Here is a 16,546-nt window from a genome sequence, read left to right as displayed (position 1 = left end):
AAATCTGTGGCCATTGGAAACGTAGAAGCAACTAAAGCGATCTCATGGGCAGTTTCGCTTTGGCACCACTAGGATGCAGGAAGCCATAAGGCCCAAAAGGTGCAAGAAGGCTAAGGCAGGGATTCGTTCCTGGAACTGAAAGACAAACCATCAGAAAAATGTTCACCACTGGGTCATTGGACAGGAATTCCCAGCTCAGGTGAGTGTCCAAGAATGTTTCGATGAATTGGCTAGACTGTGGTGGTGAGAAGACGTTTTGTAGTTCAGGGAAATGCTCAGGATGTGCAAAAGAGTGCATGTGCAGAGAAGATGCTGTGACACTGGGCCCCGAGCAAGCGCGGACGAGCCAATCTTCCAGGTATGAAAAGACATGGATGCCCTTCCTGTTGAGGCGAGCCATCACACAGCTAGCAGCTTGGTGAAAACCCAGGGTGCCGAGGAGAGACCAAATGGCAGGACTGTGAATTGGTAATGCTGTTGGCCCACCACGAGCCTCAGGTACTTCCTGTGCCTCCGATTAATTGGAATGTGGAAGTAGGCATTCTAAAAATCTAGTTACACCAACCAGTTCTTCAGCTTGAGAGCTTTTCAGTATCTGGGCAAGGGTAACCATCTTGTTATTGACCTTGCAAAGGAACAAGTTCAGCAGCCACAGATCCAGAATAGGACACAAGTCTCCATCCTTCTTCGGCACCAGAGAATAAGTGGAGTACCACCACCAGCCGTTGTTGTGAGCACAGTACCAGTTTGATCAGTCTCTACCAGAAGTTAACAGACCTCCTCCAAGAGGATGGGTTCCAGAGGCTGGGTGGTGGGCTGAGGCTTGAGTGGCGCTGAATGATTGGGAGACAACCCTGATTGATGACCTGTAAATCCCATGCGTCGCATGTGGTTTTGGACCATTCTGAGTCAAGCAGGGAAAATCTCCCTTCCACTGGTGTAGAGTGGCAGAGCCAGTCACTGAGGTTTTGCACCCTGAGGAGTGGAGGGGATGGTGGCCAAAGCTGCACCTCCTGTCTGAGGACCCATCCCTCTGCCTCTCGGGAAGCATCTGCCTTGCAGTCTTTCAGGGGGGCTTTGGGGAGGCGGGCTCGGCAGACCACGGGCTTTAGCAGCTTGGGTAAAGTAGTGATAAAACCCCTACCTATGGCAGGTTGCATGGAAGGTGGTTGCATGACCAGCCTCAAAGAATTGGTCTTGGACGATTGCACCTTCTGGAGGGCATTGTCCGCCTTTGAGCTGAACAGGTTCTGGGCATCAAACAGCCTGTTCTTAACATTGTCCTCAAACCCAGACGTCCTCAACCAAGTGTCGCTCGAATACCTTGCCTGCGGACATGGCCATGGACCTGCTCACACAATCAGTGGTGTACAAGCCTGATTGAAACATCTGGTGGGAAGCCTCTCTTGCCATCAGCCTTCTGAGCCTGTAAACCATAATGCATTGCTCCCTCAGGGATGTGCTCGGCGCTCCTGCAACTGCAGCCCAAAAGAGAACTTGGCATGAGCGCATGATGTGTTCTTCACAGCACGTAGGGCAAGGCTGCCTGACGTGAACGTCTTCTTGCCCCAAGCGTCAAGTCATTTGCTCTCCCAGTCTGGAGTGAGGGATGGGATTGTTGATGTAGTTTGCTATTGCGCAGAAACTTGCGGTGTCCCTTGTGGATGGGGAAGGAAGCATCCTCCAAATTCAGTGATGACAGCAAATCCCCTTCTTCCAGCTGTCCGAGCACATGCTGAAGAGTCACCATCCAGAACTTGTGGGACCTGATGTAATTGTTTAAACTACAGAGGTTTAGGATGGGCCTACAGCTGCCGGTCTTTTTCACAAGGAAGTAACAAGAGTACACTTCGTGGAGCTCCAGAGCCTCTCTGGGACGAGCTCTACAACGTCCTTTTATAGCATGGCCCACACCTCCAGCCGCAGCCGAGGGACATGGTTTTCCTACTGGGCCACCGGCGGTATTCGGGGATACTTCTGTTAAAATAACAGGGTGTGTCCGTGGGCGGAAGCGTCCAGCACCCAACAGTCGGTGGAGATGGTCTTCCACACGCCGATGAAGCTTGCCAGCCGGCCTCCCGCCGAGGTGCACAGGTGGGGGCCAAATGCCACGGCTGGTTCAATCCTGCTTGGACGTCGAAAAGCTGCCTTGGGGATCCTGGAAACGATTATGTCTTCCTCCGAACTTGGTACAGCCCCTGTAGTTCTCCTGTGCCAAAGAACGGGAGGGTTGACAGTAAGACGAGGCACCTCCACTGAAACCTTTGGAGGATCCTTGGGATATGCCGCCGGAGGTCCAAAAGTACAGCCGTCGCTGCTGAAGTGTGCCCAAGGCACGAGCCGTCTCGGTCTTGATGGCTTGAAGAGACTCACCTACAGCCTTCCCGAACAAATTATCCCCGTCGAAGGCCATGTCCAACACCATCAACTCAAAGTCCTGGCGAAAACTGGTGGCTTTAAGCCAGCCCCGCCGACAAAGGCAAACGCTGTTGCCCATTTGACGGGACCCCCGTGTTGGCGAGGTCCTTGGCCACTGATGTCGTGGTCCAACGCCACCTTGTCTTCCTGCAGAATCTCCAAAGCTTCCGACCTCTTGTCGTCGGGAAGGAAGTCCAGGAGGGGCGCGATCTTGTACCACAGCTCCCGGTCGTAATGTGCCACAATGGCGAGAAAGTTGGCGGCTTCGATGGTAGTGGCTGCCGATGTGACAACTCTTCGTCCCATGGCATCCAATTTCTCCCCCTCACTCTCCAGGGGGGTGGTGTAGTATGCCGAAGAGGAGGAGCCCGAAGACTTTCTCTTGGCATCTGCCGATACCACAGAGTCCTGTGATGGCTGGGTCCATAAGCACTTGGGCGCAGAGTCCGGCATCCTGTACTTCTCATAACGGTCCCTCTTCGCCGGGGCCGTGCAAGGGTTATTGATGAGGTCCAGCCCCTCGTACCAAATGTCATCCAGGAGTGGGACCGAAAGGACTGTCTTCCTCTTGGCCATGCGGTACTGGTATAGGAAACCCTCTTTCTTCTTCTCCTCAGGAACAAGCTGAAAGAGCTCCGAAGCCCAGGAGATCATGGTGTGAAATGAGCCTATCTCGTCCGGTGGCGATGATCTGGGCAGTGGAGACGGGAGGTCCCCCAATCCACTGTCGGCATCCGTGCCAGTGCCCGTCGTCGCTGTGTCAGGATCCGTCTCATCCCTCGGGGGTTAGGTGAAGGGTAGGAATGAGGTTGAGGGTGAACTTTCCTCTTCTTGGTCGGTGGTTCCCCCGTCAGCACCGCAGGAGGGGCCGCTGGTGCAACCGGCATCCTTGTCTGGATCTCCGAGACTAGAGTATGCAAAACTGAGATATCTCCAGGTGACCACTGAGGCGGCTGTGGTGACAGAGGCGAAGGTGGAGCCGGTGACTGCGGCATAGGCTGGTCGACCAGGCCCTCAACGTCCTGCTGTTCTTCGTCGGTCTCCTCATCGTTGCCCTTGTCTGAATCCTTGCCGTAGTGCCTGCCCTCGACGTACCGCTTATGGAGGCAGGTAAGCTCCTCCTCTGGCCTGGAGGACTACCTGGCCTGCCCCCCTTTCTCTGCGACCAGGGGGGATGGTTTTGGTGAAATAACTGGCATCTTCTCTGGTATCTTCTCTATGGGCTGAAAAGAGGACTCCCTCCTGGCAGGCAGGGACACACTAGCCTTCTGGGGTGCGTCCCATGGTTCCACCGCGGCGGCCTGCGCGAGGGACGCCACCACCCCCTCGATGGAAGGTTGGGCCTTCGTCGGATGCACCTGGGCCTTCACAGTCTTGGTCGGGCCCACAACCTTCTCCTTAGGGGGAGGGTCAGCGCCCCGCTCCCCCTTGGGCTTCTCCGGCGGGGCAGTCTTGGGCTTCTCCTTTTTGATGGAGCAGTGCTTAGCCTTTTATTGGGCCCCCGTGGGAGGAGCGCCCTCAAAAATCTTCGAAGACCACTCAGCTTTCTGGGGAACAGGAGAGGCATGCTACTGGGACCCACCCAGAGCAGGGGCCTTTGCCTTTAACCACTCCTTGAGACGCCTATGCCGATACTTCAGCGTGGGGGGGATGGGGGGGAGCAGCATCTCCTGACAAAACAGTGTCCTCCATGTGCGTTGGGTCCGGGTACAGGCAGTAGAGGCAATTGGAATGCTTGTCGTCCGAGAAGACATTCCAAAAGCTGCAGTGGGAACACATCTTGGAAAGGCCAGCTGAATCCTTCTTCTCCGACATGTCCATGCGGCATAGGCCTTGAAGAAACTTCTGGAATCCTCCACGAAGAAACTCGATGAAATTCGCCCTTGAGGGGCGCTGAAGAATCCAAAAAACGGGTTCCCGTTAATCGGAAGGTATATCGATGGAGCGCAAGGCTCGATTGACCCGAAGAAATAGTAAAACTCTTCCAAAAAGCGCAAAACGCAGTAAAAGCTCGAGAGCTAAGCACAAGGACTCCCAACAACTGAACGTGCAGTAAAAATCTGAAGATGGCTGCCAGAGGAGGGGCTTAGGTAGAGGGCAGTCATTGGCTGGGCCAGTATGACCCCAGAGACCAGTGATTGTTTAGGAGAAAGACAGTTCAGAAATTAAACTGATTTCTTCTTTACCGAGGATTCCCAGCCTGGCGACTGGGAATATTCATGAGCATGTGAATCCATGCCAGACCACATGCTGGAGAAATACAGATGCCAGTAAACATGGAGGAAAGCATAACTCCATTAAAAAGTTCTAAAGAGGTAAAAAGGGTTCCCACGGTTAGAGTAACGGATTGAGTGAATGTGGAAAAAGATTCACACTCACTCAGTAGAATCAGTCCAAAAACTCAATAGTCCAGCAGAAATGCTAGGAGACTTCCAAAGTGGGGAGAATGTCACTCAAGAAGGAAAATATACTCAACACCACCAAACAGCTCTGCACAGGAAGAAGAAACTGCTGCAGAAATGTGCAGGTCCCTACGACATTTCCCATGTCATCAATCCAATGGCAGTAAATTCAGTTACAGAGAACGTGGAAAGTGCATCCTACATTCCATGCTTCCCTCAAGCCGCGTGTTCCAAACTGGCATTTGCACCATAGACCTATTCCTTTGAAGATACATGAATTTGAGGAATACGAGGTCAATGATATCCTTAATTCACAAACTGTCAAGGGGACTGCAATATCTACTTGATTGGAATGGATATGGGCCAGAAGAACAATCTTGGGAACCAGCAATAATGGCCATACTACTACTCTTCCATAGGCACCATCCTACTCACCTGTGTGGTACCCAGGTTTTGGGCAGGTGGGGGTCTGTCACGCACTGAGTGGCTCCAAACACGCCATGGTTCAAGCAACGCAGCTGCTGCCATGCCCATGCTGCTCGGACTGCCGCAGGAGCTGGATACTACAACTCCCAGCAGGCAGAACACAGATGAGGTCAGAACTGCAACTGACGCGAAAGTAAAAAGCCATGCTCGCCTCCGCTTTCCACTTCTGAAAACATGCTTGGATGCCTGTTAGCAGAATTTCCTTTCCGGTGGGTGTTATTCCTCACCTGCTTCGTGTAACTTCTGGTTTTCTTGACCCATGCCGTTCTAGTTAGATTCATACTCCTTCTGGCTTTCGTGTTTTGGCAACTTTGGTACTTCTGGGCCCTGGTCTCCCCTTAAGGAATTACCTTCTTGTGACTCTTCCTGATTTTGGTGTTTCGGTTCTCGAGCTCGATATTGCTGGCTTCAAGGCTGGGTAACAAATAAGGCACTGGATTCAGGACTTTGTTTTGCTTATTTAATGCAACCTGCAGACACCAAGGGCTGGAATCTTTCCACAGGCTGCCTCCCCTGCTTGTTCTTCCTACCCAATTCTTTAGCTCTGCAACCTCATGCCATTCGGGTTAGGACTTTGGATACTTTTCTTTTCCCATATTAAAGGAATAGGTCTCATCGACTCTGGACCTTACCCCCTTCCCTTCAACCATTGTCCTATACAATGTTCCCTACAAATCCCAAGCAAGGTGACTAAAGGGAAAGCAGGAGAAGGAGTGAACTGAGGTCTTTGTGGTAGCTATTTCCAGTACTAATTCCTGTTTTTTCTTGCAGCTTTGACAAAGCCTTCGGCATTCCTCCACCTTATTACTCCTCGCAGGTGAAAAATTCAGTCTGCATGGACGGTTAAGCAGGAAAGTCTGTGGACCTCCCAGGGGTCCTGCTGCCCATGATTATACACATGTCAAAAATGATAATTTTAATAAATTTACCCAAACTCCAATCGTTAGTTGTATTACTGTACTACAAGCTTTTAAGCTCCTCAAAACTGCTAGAAACTGATCACATGTTTGATACTAGCCATGACTTCAATGCACTGCACCACATAAAACCAAAAAATGACTTCACTATCCAGCTTCCAGTGCAGGATCATCATTTGCACTCAGCAGGAAAATAGTTATCTGGCCAGGACTCACCTTTAACTTACAGTAACCTGAATCAATGACAAACATGATCCCATCCACTGTGAGGGAAGTCTCTGCAATGTTGGTGGCGACTATGCACTTCCTAACACCATCTGGGGCCTGGCGGGAGAAGGGATTGAGATGTTATTCTGCCAGGTTGGGATCAAAGAGGACAATGACAATCACGAAAGCACTGAGGTTGCTCCTACAACATTTTTGCTTCATCACTCACCTTCTGGAAAATCTTGGCCTGTAGATCCGATGGAAGCTGGGAGTAAATGGGAAGCACAGCCAGTGCTGGGGCATTCTCCAGCTCCTCCAATCGCTCAACAATCTGATCCGAGCTCACCTGAGAAAGAAAGGGTATGAGATTAGGCTCTTGGACAAGAATCCAACTAGCTAATGAAGGCCAAATAGTACCTCCCAAATGTATCAGGCAAGTGGGCTATGATGAAATAACCATTACGTTGGAAAGATTGACACAAAGATTAATAATGGAGAGGGGGAACAGACAAACATTGGAAGGCCAATTGCATGGAAAAAAGCCCTATTTTGCACACTTCTAAGAGTCCTTTAAACTTTTTGCTGGTTTTTGTGTCCCCATTCAAACCAGAACCAAGACCCATTTCTGTAGCCACTTGGTGACCTTTACCGACTGCAAAGTGCTAGCTGCCACCAAGGTTCCCCTGCGTCTCTACCTGGGTCAATACGCTGACCTAGACAGTTTTATTTATTCTGGTTGGTAGCAGTTTATAATAATTTATTTATATGGTGCTTTTATCCAAAGTGCTTTACATGGGACATATTTACATACATTATTATTACCCAATCGACCTTGAATTGAAACTGCGACCTGCAGACAAACACAGATCACAGCAACGAGTGCATAACCCGCTGAGCCATCTTATTGGCTTACCAGTTTATTTTAATATAGTGGCTGTCAAGTCCCAGTTTTCTCTCTCTCAAAATGTTTTGTGGCGGATTCCAAAACAGATTCCTGTGAAATCGAGTTTCCGGGCAACTGCGCTTTGATGCACTTGTGTGCATTTGGGTGGAGACTAGGAATGACCATGCAGTGTAATTTTCCCATGGGAGCTCTGGCCACGAGAACCCGGAGAATAAGTATAGTGAATAACCTATCACCCTAGGATCCAGGTGCAAGTACTAGTTATTAGGAAATACTTTCTTTTATTTAGCTGCTTTACATTCATAGGCAACTTTTTGCTGGGGGTTTGGACCGGTCCTGACCTCTGGATCAAGTAAAGCCTTTTTGCTTTACTTACCTTGCTTAGCTCATCAGTTTTGGGAGCAATGACGTGTCGCTATGACTAAGTGCAGGGAGACACAATCCTCAATTATGAAATTCCTTGTTTGTTACATGCACATATCACCTTACAGTGAGGTGCCGTATGGATACCTTTTATCCGTCTTTGCTTATTTTTTGGACATTTATGGTTACTTGAATGATGTGTCCTGGGCGGCTGTTGAGATGGATTTCCAAAATCAACTCTGGGGGTAGATTTTGTGAGGCCACCCATTCCATCCTCAAAACGGCTCCAATATACCCCAGGTATCTTGGAGCGGGCACTGGACTGGCTGACCTCCTTCCTCAACCACAGTCCGTCCGTCTGTCCCAGGTTATTCTGGGCTCTTCTCTTCCCCCCACCTCTATTCCCACCGGTGATATCCCCCAGGGTTGCCACCTCTCTCCCTGGCTTTATAACATCTACCTTTCTCTGCTTGCACACCTCATTTCCACCTTCTCGCCCAACTTCCAGTGTTATGCAGAGGACACACAACTCTTCAAGCTTTCCTCTGACCCTATCCTTACTTCCTCCATCATTCTTGACTGCCTATCTGCCATCCAGTCATGGTGTACTTCCAATAATCACTGCCTCAATACCAAAAAGATTGAGATGCTTCCTATTGGGACTACTGCTCCCTCTTTCTTCCCCTCACTCTGGCCATCTTCTATGGGCGCTCCCACTTCTTCATCTGAAGCCAGAAACCTTGGCGTAATCTTTGACCCCGCTCTTTCCTTCCTCCCTCACATTCAGGACCGTGCCATGAAGGCCCACTTTCAACTCCACCTCCTAAAAGGAATTCTTCCTTTTCCCACTTCCACCAGAAACTCAAAGTCTCTAGAGCTCTGGTTCTCTCTAGGCTAGACTACTGCAATAGCCTTTTCCTTAACCTAACCTCTTCTCTACAACCCCTCCAGCTAATCCAGAATAGGGCTCTGAGACTTAACCTTGGCCTCAAGCTCAGGGACCGTATCTCTCCAGCCCTAAAAACCCTCCACTGGCACCTGGGTTGCTGCAAGAAGCAAATTCAAATCCCTCTGCATCACCTATAAGCCTTTTTGGGGCCAGGGACTCCACTAACAACTTGCTATCACTAAATACTCTCCCTTCAGATCTTTACGCTCCTGCAGCACCAACTCTGTGTGTCAAGTGCTTTGCTAAACAGCGAGCTGGTGGCTGATCTTTCGTCAGCAGGATCCCTCCTATGGAACAGCCTCCCCCTTCCTTTTGAGCCGGACCTCCTCAAATTCCAGAAGCACCTCAAGACTTTACTTTTCACCTCCTCCTTTCCTTCCTACATTCTCTGCTAAACCCCACAGTTGCTGAGATTGTTAATCAGGGCCCTTAGGTGTCCTCTTGGGCCCCGACCTTCCACATCCAATCGCCGTCGGCATCCGTCCGTTCGCAGCATTTGCCTTGGCACCCACTGGCCTTGCCACCACAGGCCTGCAATTATTTATCGACACTTGACTACTCTTAACTAGGCACATACAGCTGCTCACTCTCTAGTACTGCCCTCTCGGGACACCTAGCACTTGCACCCCCACCTACCCCATCATAATCCCTTCTCTCTCTGCCCTTGCACGTTCTCAATGCTCACAAGGACAAGTAGGTCCGCCTCCATCTTTCATCCTTACATTCTGTTTTTCATTCCCATGTTCCCTCCCTGTTGCTCTGTGGGCGCTTTGAAACACAATTTACTTGATGAATAAGCACTTTACAAATGCACAATAGATAAATAAAATGGTGAAGCAGGAGGCACAGACATTTCAACCAAACCTGTTAGGAAAGATTTCTCTTTTGCCATCTTTACCGCCATAGTTTTTATGGACTCACCAATCTTTTTTGCTTTGTTTTTAACTTGTTCTGAATTTTTGAGGGCAAGTATATGGTTACATGTCTTTATGACATTTTATAATGAATGCACTTCTCTAAAATTTTGCAAAGAGAAACATAACACTTTATTTTATTTTAGGGGGGTGGCCCCTACCCCCCTTTTCCCACCACTAAAACCCACCCCCCTTTTCCCACCACTAAAACCCACCCCAACCGTTTACCCAGAATATTTAACCCTTTACCCGACCTCCACATACATTTTCGTTATGGTTTGTCATAACATTTTCGATATAGGTCTCGGGAGGATAGCTCAGGGGCAACATGCTCGCCTTGGAAGCAAGACGACACGCAGCAACACAGGTTCGAGCTCCGGGTCTGCGCTTAGAAACCTCTGGGTATTAAGCACATTATAAATTACCTATCATATCCTATTATATGTACATGTCAACATCAACATTTCGTTATAAAGACTGGATACCCAAGTATACATATCTCCTGCTCTAAAAAAGTCTTCACTGGCTCCCGGTTGCTGCACAGATGAAATCCAAATCCCTCTGCATCATCCACAAGGCTGCCTGGGCCTGGGAACCACACTCAACTCGATTGCACTAAATACTCTCACACTAGACCTCCTTGCTCTTCTGGTACCAACTCTGTGTGTAAAGTGTTTCGATAAAGAGGGCAGGGGAGGGTTACTTACTTTCCTCTGCAGGCTCCCTCCTTTGGAATAGCCTCCCCTCCACCTGAGCCTTGAGCAAGACCTCCTTCCCACCCCCTCTCCTCTGCTAGAACCACAGTTGCTGAATCGGTATCATTGGCCCTTACGCATCTTCGGGGCCTTCACCTCCCTCACCGATTACTCCCAGCTCCTGTCGATCCACAGCACTTTGCATCTGCACACCCTCCGCTCTGGAGACTCGCACTTACACCTGCTGCGGCTCTGGCCATGTAGCAATCAACATTCCTAGCACTTCCTCCAGGGCTCTCTCATGAGCTCAGACTCACCAGCACTTAACCCCTCTTTCCTCTTCCTTACTGCACTTGCACGTTCTGAATACTCACAGCATAGTAGGTTTGTCCCGCTTCCTCTCAGCTCTTAATATTGTGTTGAAATGTACAGTGAGATTTTTGCTTGTTCTTGCCCATATTGTAGTTTGGCCTTCTTCCTGCCTTGCAAGGTAGAGAGGGGAAGAGGGGAGAGAGAACCAGGAAGTGGGTGGGACGGTCTAGTGTGATGCATGAGTGAAACCAATATTTGTCTCTGATTGGACAACTACTGGCTGTTCGAATGGTGCAGATCCTTACAATTGGTGGGCTTGGACTCCAGGCTGGATTTTGGATGACAAGGGGACTCCAGCAGCCATTTCTTCAGATCAACGTTGGAGCCACGAATTCTTTGTAGATGATATATGATAGGTTATTTATAACACGCTTAATACCCAGAGGTTTCTAAGCGCGGAGCCAGAGATCGAGCCTGTGTTGTGCCGTGTTATTTTGCTTCCAAAGCGAGCATGTTGCCCCTCCGCTATCCTTCCGAGACTTGAACAACCAACTGAAGATCGAAGAAGACTCCTGAAAGGGTCAGGCATCCCTTTCTGCGTGTGGTCCAGTGAAGCGCTGTTGTACTACCTGATCTCTGAAGACCCTGAGCAGTGCTTTTCGCCTTGGACTAACGGGACCAACTAGTCTAGATGCCTTTGAGGATCCAGTTGTCCTGAGCCGTCAGACGTTTACCTGTAATACCTGCTGGACTGACCAGCTCTCTTGTGGACTACCTCACCAGATGCATCGTCGTTCCGCGTTTGCAGCCAGAACTTTGGTAGTCTCCAGCTTGTGGCACAAGCCGCCTGTCCTGTGAATTTCAGCGCCCCAGCATCAAAGGATCCTGTCTTAGAGAAGCTTCCTCAACCCTGACTGGAGGACTCCTGCCATCTGTGTGCAGTGACTGTCGCTGGAACTCGCCTTCCCCTGCTGTCCTATGAAGTGTCCTGAAGAGGCCTGCATCAGTGATTTTTGCATTTCTCCATAGCCTGAGGTTGCATCTGGATCGTACTGAAAGAATCCTTGCACCCGCAGCTCCTGGGCACCTCTCACCAGAGCCAACAGCGGGAAATCCAAACTCCAGCGACTCCCAGCCAACCCATCAAGTAATATGGGATTAATCAATTCAGGCGGGTAAGTACATGCAAAGCTTTTTTCTTTCCCAGTCCTCTATAGGATAGCATTGGGAACCAGTCCCTTTGTATCCTAACATTCCATTCCACTGCCTTTTGGTCGGTGGACCTGGGTAGTACCATCTAAAATATGAGAACACAATTTACTTAACGAGTAACCTTGTTGAATATCTTCTTTAAAATCACGAACAAATACAATTGGAACTTTCCTACAGAGATTACATTCTGGGGTGAAGCATTCTGGCTACTGTGACTTTTGGGCCCAAGGCCCCATTTGTCTTAGGGATTGGACTGATGAAGTTAGGGAAATTCAATTGTGATTTGGTTCCATCTTTAATGCATTAATTTACTGAACTATTGGGTTGAATAAGTCATTTGAATGCATTTTTAAAACCTATGATGGATGTATATGACAATGCATTACTTACCGTAAAAGCATTTCTGATGGTTGTATCTGCTTAGATTCACATGCTGTGCATAGGTCCGACATCCAGTGGTCACTGCGGAGTATTGCATTTTGTTTTTCGTAGTCGAAAAAGGGACGTCGACAAGGCGTGTCTGAAATACTATCCCTATAGTGACGTGCGTTGTACCCACAATCCCTCACGCGTCGAGGTCCCTCTGTTTGTATTTTTCTGCCCTGAGGGAGCCTTCTAGACGTGAGTGAGTACAGAAAAGAGAGATATAAAAGGAAGTCTATGTTCCTTCCATCCGAGCGGGGAGGAAGGGTGGGTGCATGTGAATCTAAGCAGATACAACCATCAGAAATGCTTTTACGGTAAGTAATGCATTGTCTTCTGATGTTTGTTAATCTGCTTAGAATCACATGCTGTGCATAGACTAGCGAGCAGTACCCGGAGTTGGCGGTGGGTTATGAGAAGGAACAGTAGAGAAAAGATGTCTTAATACTGCCTGTCCCACCTGGGAGTCAGATCTCGAGTGTGCATCTAGACAGTAGTGTTTTGTAAAGGTGTGCACAGAACTCCAGGTAGCCGCTTTGCAGATGGACTCAAGGGGAACATTTGCAATTAATGCTATGGACGCCCCCGTGCCTCGAGTGGAGTGTGCTCTTGGCTTAAAGGGCAGTTCTCTCTTAGCAAGAGTATAGCAGAGAGTGATGCATTGAACAATCCATCTAGAAATAGTGGACTTTGAAACTGCATCCCCTTCTCTTCCTGCTGCCACCGAGACGAAGAACTGATTAGTCTTCCTCAGTGGTCTGGTTCTTTCCATGTAGAACATGACCGCTCTGCGCACATCTAGTGTGTGCAGAGTTTTTTCTCCCAAGTTGGGAGGATTTTGAAAGAACGTTGGCAGTTCTATAGACTGGTTTACGTGGAATTTCGAGATGAATTTCGGAGCAAACCTTGGGTGCGTGCGTAGAACCACCTTATCTCTGTGAACTGTAACGAAGGGGTCTAGAACAGAAAGAGCCTGTAGTTCACTTACTCTCCTGATGGAGGTGATAGCTATTAAAAAAGCAGTCTTAAGAGTGAGGTCTTTAAGAGATGCTTTGTGCATGGGTTCGAAAGGTGAGCCCACGAGTCTGGTAAGTACCACGTTAAGGTCCCATCCGGGAGCTGGGTCAGCTATCGGGGGGTGTATTCTCTTTATTCCCTCCATGAAGGCCTTTATAACAGGGATCTTCCACCACGACACCTTGAGTTGGGAAGTGGTGTATGCCGAAAGTGCCGCTAGGTGGACTTTAATGGAATTGAACACTAGACCTGAATCCAATAAGTGGGTCAGGTATAGAACAATATGTGTGGGAGAGCAGTCAATCGGGTTGATGCTTTTTCCTCTGCACCCGATGACAAATCTCTTCCACTTGCTAGAATAGCAGTGGCGAGTGTTAGGTTTTCTGGCTTCCCTGAGGATGTCCATGCATCTCTGCGGGAGCTGTAGATGTCCGAATTCTATGATCTCAGGAGCCAAGCTGCTAAGTTCATGTTCTGGGGGCATGGATGCAGAGTCCTGCCCTTGTCTTGTGACAGCATGTTGTACGGGCAGGGGAGTTTCACTGGGGGAGATAGTGACATCTCCATCAAGTGAGCGAACCATGGCTGCCGGGCCCACATTGGGGCCACCAGTATCATGGTCACTTGTTCCTGGTGCATCTTGTGCACCACATTGTTGAGAAGGGGAGTCGGGGGGAAAAGCGTAAACAAATTTCCCTGACCATTGCATCGACAGACCGTTCCCCTTGGATTGGTTCTGGGGGTACCTGGAGGCGTAACTTAGGCATTGTGAGTTCTCCAGGGTTGCGAATAGGTCTATTTCTGGGAATCCCCATTGTGTGAAGACGTCGAAGACGATGTCTTCGTGCAGTCGCCATTCGTACTCTTCGGGCAGGGGGAAATCTCTGCTGAGTTTGTCTGCCAGCAGATTGAGTTCCCCTGGTACATGTTGTGACAGTAGGAACATGTTTTGTTTGAGAGCCCACTTCCATATATTTTGGGCCAGTTTGGACAGTCCTGGAGAGTGGGTGCCCCCCTGCTTGTTGATGTAGTACATGGCTGTGGTGCTGTCTGTAAGGACCAACACAGTCTTGCCTTGTAGGTGTTCCTGGAAGGCTTTTAGCGCCTTGAACACAGCTAGTAGCTCCAGTAGATTTATGTGTTTGGATGCTACGTTCGGAGTCCACACTCCGTGAGCAGTCTGATGGGATAGGTGAGCCCCCCATCCTGTGAGGGATGCGTCTGTGGTCAGAGTGGCTTCCGCCGCGGGTGTGGCAAAGGGTTTCCCTCTTTCCAGGTTTTCCTTTGTCCACCACCGTAGCGAGAGAACCAAGGCCTGCGAGACCACCACTAGATTGTCCCATAGTCCGCTGGCCTGACACCACTGGCTGTTGAGCCATTCTTGCATAGGGCGCATGCACAGGCGCGCGTGAGGTACCAAATAAATACACGACGCCATCATGCCTAGCAAGCGCATTGCTTTGCGTACCGTCACCTCTCGACCGGTCACATATTGAGGGATCTGAAACAGCATGTTTTGGACCCTCTCGTTGGAGGGGAAGACGAGGCTGTCCTTTGTTTGAATTAGAGCCCCTAGGAATTGTTTGATTTGGCTGGGGTCTAGGCTGGACTTCTTTTCGTTGATGGAGAAGCCCAACTGGAACAAAAGGTCTACAGTCTTTTGGGTATTGGAGAGGCATGTTTCGTAAGAATCCCCTGTTATGAGCCAGTCGTCGAGGTAAGGGTAAACTGGGATGGACAACCTGCGCAGGTGGGCCGCTGCCACTGCCCGTACCTTCGTGAATACCCTTGGTGCCGATGCTATGCCGAAGGGTAGCACTCTGAACTGGTAGTGTTTGCCCTCCATCATGAACCTGAGGTATCTTCTGTGCGCTGGCAACATTAAAATATGAAAGTATGCATCTTTCATGTCCAATGTTGTCATGTAATCTCCCTGTGATAGCAGTGGGATCACTTCCTGTAAGGTCACCATACGAAACTTCTGGGGTTTGATAAACTTGTTCGCTGGGCGCAGATCTAATACAGGGCGCATGGTTAGATCCTTTTTGGGTACAAGGAAGTACACTGAATAAATACCTTCCGTTACCTGAGATAGAGGCACGACCTCTATGGCTCCTTTTTCCAGCAGTTGTTGTACTTCTTGGAGAAGGATGGCAAGGTGTTCCGGTGTCATGCGTCGTCCCCTCGGGTCTGTATGTTGGGGAACTGTTGAATTCGATGCAGTATCCGTGGGCTACGGTGGAAAGTACCCAGCGGTCTGACGTTATTCCCTCCCATGCTGGAAGAAAGGATGTTATCCGGCCCCCGACCGGTGTTGCATGGGAGGGGACGCGAATCTTCGCGTCACTTGGTGTTGTTGGGGGCTTGGGAGCCTCTGGGGGTGGACCCCCGACCTCTCCCTTTGCCCCGGCGCTGGCCTCTTTGGCTGTACTGCCCACTATTGGTCTGGTAATTGGTGGCAGGGTACTGTTGCTGCTGATTCTGCTGTTGGCCACGAAAAAAGCGTTTGTTTCCATAGCCGCGTCTGGTAGTGGGCTTAGAGATCTGGTCAAGAGTTTTGATAGTATCAAACTCTTTTTTAGCCATCTCCAGAGCCTCATCCACCGCTTTCCCGAAGAGGTTTGAGTCTTCAACAGGTTTATTTATTAAAGACGCCTGTGTCTCCGGTTTGAACCCCGAGTTGCGCAGCCATACATGGCGTTTTAGGAGTATTCCCTGAACCAGGGAACGTCCCGCTGTCTCTGCGGCATCCAGAGAGTTCTTTACAATATTCTGGTTGACCTGGGTTCCTTCGCCAATAGTTGATAGCAGGCGTGTACGTAGTGGTTCCGGCGCTTCTTCGGCGTCTTTACTCAGTTTGGCCCACTGCGCGTCCGCGTAGCTAGCTAGCAAAGAATTGTTGTTCGCAATTCTTGCCGAAAAGGCAGCCGAGGATGTGACTCTCTTTGCAAGGGCATACAACCTCTTGCCCTCCTTGTCAGGTGGTGCCTCGCTGGTGGACAGCGGCACCCCTGCCCTCTTCCTTGTATTAGTTACTACAAGGGAATCCGGAATGGAATGTCCCCTGATGTACAGCGGGTCTGAGGGTGAAGGAGTGAAAAGTTTTTCAATTCTTGGATTAACTCCTCTGATTAGTGCGGGTGTGGACTGCGAAGGGATGATTCTTATCTTCACTGAAGCGAGGAGGGGAATAGTCTGGCTGACCGGGGGTTTCTCCTTAATTACTCTTTCCACAAAGTCTATTTCGGGAGAGATCTCCCCAGTGTCCAGTTCGAAATGTGCTGCTGCTCTGCGCAACAGGGCATCAAATGTGGGCTGATCGTCAAT

General features: G+C 49.6%; 1 protein-coding gene across 1 annotated transcript in view; it reads right to left on the bottom strand.

Moving 5' to 3' along the window:
• DHX38 (DEAH-box helicase 38) overlaps positions 1-16,546 on the bottom strand; it is a 2,105,687-nt gene that overhangs the window by 852,238 nt on the left and 1,236,903 nt on the right. Inside the window, exons 17-18 of the mRNA XM_069635507.1 lie at positions 6,660-6,776; positions 6,440-6,547 (exon numbers count right to left, since the gene is read on the bottom strand). Of these exons, the coding sequence (XP_069491608.1) occupies positions 6,440-6,547; positions 6,660-6,776 (225 nt within the window). The remainder of the gene's footprint in view (positions 1-6,439; positions 6,548-6,659; positions 6,777-16,546) is intronic.

This window comes from Ambystoma mexicanum, chromosome 1q (assembly GCF_040938575.1).
Source record: "Ambystoma mexicanum isolate Mex_15411 chromosome 1q, UKY_AmexF1_1, whole genome shotgun sequence".
Lineage (NCBI taxonomy): Eukaryota > Metazoa > Chordata > Amphibia > Caudata > Ambystomatidae > Ambystoma > Ambystoma mexicanum.
Note: the sequence above shows the minus strand (reverse complement) of the source record. Positions and strands in the feature narration are given on the sequence as shown.